The following is a 6,000-nucleotide window of genomic DNA, read 5'->3' on the forward strand; positions in this document are numbered from 1 at the left end:
TCTCCCAACGTCTTCCTGAGATAAGATGGGAAAGAGAGAGCAATCCCTGCCCAACATGAAGAACTACAGGTAACTAAGGAATGCTGAGAGCAAGAGAAACAGTCTTCTCCAGGGAATAGCACACAGATTGAATATCCAAAACCATATAGTCAGCCCTGAGAACATACAAGTAACATACAAGAACACACAAGTAAGATTACTCAAACTGAGCAGGTTGTGTTTATATATTTGGAAATACACACACACACACACACACACACACACACACACGCATGTATATAATGGCAACTAAATAAAAAGGGGCCATGATTTTAAAAGAGAGCAAGAGGGAATATATGGGAGGATTCGGGTAGAGGAAATGACAAAATTATAATCTCAAAAAAAAAAGTGTAAGAAATGGTGATGATAGAAGGGACAGGATTGTGCTTTTATCATATCATACCGCCTCAATCCCAAAACTGGGGAGCAGTCACAAGGTCCTCACAGTTGGAGAGCACAATACCGACCATCACTAGTAATACCTACAGAGCAGTCAGCTCCAAAGCCTGCTCCAGTGAGGCAGAGTCAAGCTGTCCACAAAGGCACGCCAGATGTTTTGAATGCAAGTGACTGGAGACTCACAATTTGGGAATATTATCCGGGCCACTCTGCCCTTTTAAGATATATGTCTATGCTTCCCTTCCCTTCCCAGGAACACAATTATGAGATGATTAAGGTGACAGCTACGTTCCTGACTCTCACAGTTCAATTGAAAAGCAGACCTCTGTGTGGAAGTCTCTCAACTACCAGGGTGCTGGGCTTCTCACAGGAGGAACTAGTCACTCTTGTGGCCCCTGTTTACTTTCTGGGTTGTCTTTGGCCTCTGGTTCATTTGCCAGTCATGAGCCTTGATCTACCAGGTTACTCAGACTCAAGAAATGTGTGTGAAAGTTTCTGATATAGGACCTATGTGCTCACAATCACCATGGACACCCTACATCAAGTTAGACTCTCTTCTCTCTCTCTCTCTCTCTCTCTCTCTCTCTCTCTCTCTCTCTCTCTCTCTCTCACACACACACACACACACACACACACACACACACACACATTCACACACACACAAGTTTGCAAATGTCACAAGTTTTCATGATAAGGGAGTTAGCTGGGGTTAGACACAAGGCCAGGCTCCTGATGTAAGCGATAGTCTTGAATTCTCCCTGCCTAGGACAACATGTTTATTGACTAGTCAAACATTCCCTACCCATGGCCTTTCCTTCTCCTGCCTAACATTCCAACCTCTGTCAAACCAGGCAGGACCCAACAACTTTCCTCCAGCTGAGTAGAGAGAGCCTGCATTCTCCTTGAGTGTGCATGTGGACAGAGGGAAAGGCCACCTCTTGGGGCTGATGACTGAGTCCAGAAGGGAACCAGGAGCTTCATGGGGGACATGTTACTCACTGTCCTCCTGTTCCTTAATTCAGCCACCAAACCTAGCCTCTCTCAACAGCCCCACATTGACCCAGCATGGGTATCCACAGCCAGGTGGTTCCTGTTCACTTCCCCTTTGTGGTGACCATTCTCCCCCCTGGAAGTCCTTCCTCAGAACTTCACACTTAGGAGACACTTCAGAGCTCAAATTGCCTTTAATCCAACCTATCATGTCTGAGGTCTTCAGCATAAGCTCCTACTGGAACTTTACAGGTGCCTTGTTTTAATAATGCTTTCCATTTATCACTAGATAGATAGATAGATAGATAGATAGATAGATAGATAGATAGATAGATAGATCAATAGATAGGCATATATGATGACTTGTTTAGAAGAAAGTTGTTTTTAGAACAAGTACATTCACAGCTGATTGAAAAACAAATAATAGTCATATTGTTAAGTCAAAAAATGATAATAGACAGAAAACAGGTTCTTAGAATGGTTTATGATCCAGTTTGCTCATAGATGAGACAGGTGGGGAAAAGGGTCCTTGCCCTGACTTAGCACAAGAAAGCCAGGGCTCCCAACATGCCTCATATAGGTCCTCTCTGTGGAACAATCGCTCCAGGGAGGCACCACCCAGGTCTCACGTGATATAAAAATATTTTCAGGGCATCTGGAAAGACGTGGTCCTGCTGTGTGCAGGGCAGAGGGTGTGTGGCTCAGGTGAGTGACTGAGCCCTGGTTAAGTCAGGCATACTTCACCTGAGCAACCCACAGTGACAGCTAACGGCGAAGGTTAGCTCCAGGTTATTTTTGGAGAAGATTAAGACAAGTTTTTGTCTCTGAACCTACTGTCTTCTTATCTATGTAGTGGATAAGGCTTCTCAATGGTTCGTTTGCAAAAATTAGGAAAAAGGAAAAACTCTCAAGAAGCAATTGCAGCACAGGAGATCGTAGAATCGCTGAGCCAATGGCTTCTAATTTAGCTCATCACTGTCTCCACCCAATGTCAAGGCAATTTTCCAGGTTGACAATGTATATTGACCAAGAGCTGACCCTCCCGTGAACTCTGAATGGTCACTCCATAGCTTTCTGGAAGGCGAGGTTCACTTACCAGGTGGAGGCTGAACCACAGTCAGGTTGACAGTTAAGGACTTGTTGGCCTGCAAGTCCTTCAGCAATGCCACACAAGTCAAGGTCCCGTTGCCCAGTGGTGTGAGATCCAGGACACTCAAGACCCTCATAAAGTTGCCTGGCTCCAGAAAGGAATAGTAGCTCGAATGGCTTACAGGAACCTTAAGCTCCCAGGAAATATCCGGGAGTGGGGTCCAGCCCAGGGCATAGCAAGTCACATTATAGGGTTCACCTAAAGTGACTATAAGGTTGTTGCTAGGAATGTCCAGGGTCCCCATGACTAAAGAGAAGAGAGAAACAAGCTAAAGAATGAAAGCTGTCTGATTTTCCCAATTTTAGCTTCAAATTACATCTCATGAGACTTTCTTCCCATCCCCAGGAAGGCTGTGTCTGTCCCAGGAAACCACAGTTCAGGCTTTCTCTCTCATATCTTTCTTTATGTACCTGCTGGGCTCTTACAAGAAGGGTAGGTGGCTTCCAATAATAATGGAGAAATAAAAGCCAAGGACCACTGACTACAGGATTCTCTTAAGCAGTCCTGGAAACAGAGGCAAAGAAGGAAATCTATATTCTTTTCCCAGAGACTCATGAAAAGCAAACCTCTCCCTTTAAGTTTGGGTCAATCACCTTCATTTTATAATTTGGGGTCATAAACTGTTTTGTTTTGTTTGGTGTTTTAAGACAAAGTCTCATGTAGCCCAAGCTAGCCTCATATATTACTGAGAGCTGGCTTTGAGCTGCAGATCCTCTTGCACTCCACCTCCCAAGGTCAGGGAGGACAGATGCGTTGCACCTCACCCAGCAGTAAACTTTTAAAAAATAACCACCTCGGATATTCCTTAAAAATGTTTCTAGTTTCAAATTCCATCAAAATCAAATTTATTAAACACTGAAATAACCCAATTAAGTTCCAGAATTGTTGACTTAGATGAATGTTTTCTTAAAGAACCCACTTGCCCCAGCAGTGTTTATACAGCAAGGTATCCATCTGAAACTGATGTTTACTTGTGCTGACATGGCCAAAATAACCTGAGGGTTGGCCCCAGCGAAGACACAGCCTTAGTGACATACATATGCATTCAAATGTTCCAACTCAAACATGCTACAAGGCACATTCCCCAGCTGCTTGGTATAATGGAAAGAACACTGGACTAAGAATCGAAAACTCTACTCTCATTCATGACTTTGTAGCACAACTCCACCACTGAAATCTGGGGGTCTCGGAGCCCCCACCTCTGCATTCCCCATCTCTTAAGGGGAAAGTTTGACTAGGATACATGATCTTCAAATGCTTTGGTGTCAATTCCTTTTTCAAAGCCACTGGAGACTCCAAAGAACTTCTTCTGTGTGTGTAGTCACTACATAAATTATTCTGAAATATTTACTTAAAACTAACCATCAACATGTAGTGTAACTCATTACATGTCAATGTAAATGAACACATTGACACTAAACTGTATTTTTTAAACTAATAAAAAATAAATCAAGTGGCAATGTTTAGCTATGCAAATCTCTCTTATGTTCAGCTAGATTTCCACTCAGGTTGGCTCATTCATGTTACAAGGTTGCTTTGTTTGAGGAGAGCAGGGGGAAAGAAATATGACTTCCCACAGAAACACAGCTGAAACTGCAGAGTGTTCAATGGCCGTTTTAAGTAGCCATGGGTATTCTTTGATGCCATGCCAAAAGTGAAAACAGGAATGTTCCCTTGGAGGTGAGCACAGGAGGTTACCTGAAACCTTAAACCTCTGTGAGGGCTTTCCCTCTCTCTCCTTCTAGACCATGGCAGTAGTCTGGATTTTTGCCCGAGTGTGTGTGTGTGTGTGTGTGTGTGTGTGTGTGTGTGTGTGTGTGTGTGTGTTATTATATCGACAATGCTGGCCTCTGGATGAGAAGACCTCTCCAATGTGTACTCAGGAGACTGGAACTGCCCTTCCCCATTGGCTTTCAGTGGGTTATCTACCATCAAATACATTACACAAATACAGTCTCTAGAATATGCACACAGATGTGAGAGGCGTCAGCCTGGAGTTGGATCTGCTCTAATGATACATGGGCAGGAAAAGTAAATGGGCCTTAGGTAATTTGTGGGTGTTTCCTCTTTCCCCAAGAGTGTGTTCTTAGGGAAAGCCTGTTGCTTAGTGTTCCTGAGACAACAGTATAACTCTGTCCCACTCCTTGTCCTTGTGTAGGACTTCAGAGAAAGCATTAATGTCTGAAGATACTTGTTCTTCACTCTGTATTAAACGCAGAAGCTGCACTGACTGCCAGTGTATAAAGTACATGCCAGGAGAATCCAGGCAGATGTACAGGTTTAGTGCTTTTGGAAACACTTCAGAACTGTGTGCATTTTTCAGCTGTTCATACCACAAGCACAGCAGTGAAGAGCCCTGCCTTCCAATCTGTGTCCCCTTGATGCAAGACTACCCTCTTCCTTTCTTGTCCTCAGAGGACTGGGCATGGACCAAGATCCCCACTCATCTCAGCATCCAGAGGACTGAGCATGGATTGAGGTTCCCAACTCTTATCAGCCCTTATTGGACTTCTTTCTACTCTCTCAAACATGTCCCACTTCAAGAAAACACTATCTATGGGACTTTAAAATGTGTCTAAGGTCTGCTGTCCTGAAGCATCATGTGTGTTTGTGTGTGTGTGTGTGTGTCTGTATATGTGTGTGCATGTGTTTGTAAGTATGTGTATGTGTCTGTGTATGTGTGTATGTTTGTAAGTGTGTGTATAAGTGTGTGTATGCATCTGTGTCTGTGTATTTGTAAGTGTGTCTGTGTGTTCTTGTGTGTATGTGTCAGTGTATATGTGTGTGTTTGTAAATGTGTGAATAACTGTGTTGTGATGTGTATAAGTGTGTATGCACACACACACATGCATGTGTATATACTCATATGTGTTTGTGTGTGTGTCTGTGTTTGTAAGCATGTGTGTGTATAAGTGTATATGTCTGTGTGTCTGTGTGTAAGTGTGTGTGTCAGTGTGTGTCTGTGTGCTTGTGTGTGCACACATGTGTATGTGTTTGTAAGTGTGTGTGTGTGTATGTGTGTGTGTGTGTGTGTGTGTGTGTGTGTGTGTAGCCAGAGGCCAACCTTAGGTATTTTCTTTAATCATTTTCCATCTTATTTCTTGAGACAGAATCTCCCACTGAGCCTGGAACTCATAAATTTGGTTAGTCTGTCTGTCCAGCAAGCCCCAAGGACCCACCTGTCTCCCCCGCAGGGATGGCAGCATACACTACCATACCCAGATGTCTGGGGGAATCAAACCCAGGCTCTCATGCTTGCAGGACAAGCACGTTACCACCTGAGCCAGCCCTTTTCTATTCATCTTTGGGTCATAAGTACCCAAAATAATGTTTTTTATTAATTTAAAAAATGTTTATATGGTGATTTCTATAAGCCAGGCCAGGCCTTCTATCAACCTACCCACCCCATGCTACAACAGCCC

General features: G+C 43.7%; 1 protein-coding gene across 2 annotated transcripts in view; it reads right to left on the reverse strand.

The window, feature by feature from the left end:
* The window catches only part of Igsf5 (immunoglobulin superfamily member 5), a 34,137-nt gene that overhangs the window by 19,849 nt on the left and 8,288 nt on the right, over window positions 1–6,000 (reverse strand). Inside the window, exon 4 of one of the 2 annotated variants that reach the window (XM_028752538.1) lies at window positions 2,525–2,824. The exons of the other annotated variant lie outside the window; for it this stretch is intronic. Within the exon in view, the coding sequence (XP_028608371.1) occupies window positions 2,525–2,824 (300 nt within the window). The remainder of the gene's footprint in view (window positions 1–2,524; window positions 2,825–6,000) is intronic. 2 annotated transcript variants of the gene reach the window in all.

Source organism: Grammomys surdaster, unplaced genomic scaffold (assembly GCF_004785775.1).
Source record: "Grammomys surdaster isolate TR1022 unplaced genomic scaffold, NIH_TR_1.0 125925, whole genome shotgun sequence".
In the NCBI taxonomy this organism is placed as follows: Eukaryota; Metazoa; Chordata; class Mammalia; order Rodentia; family Muridae; genus Grammomys; species Grammomys surdaster.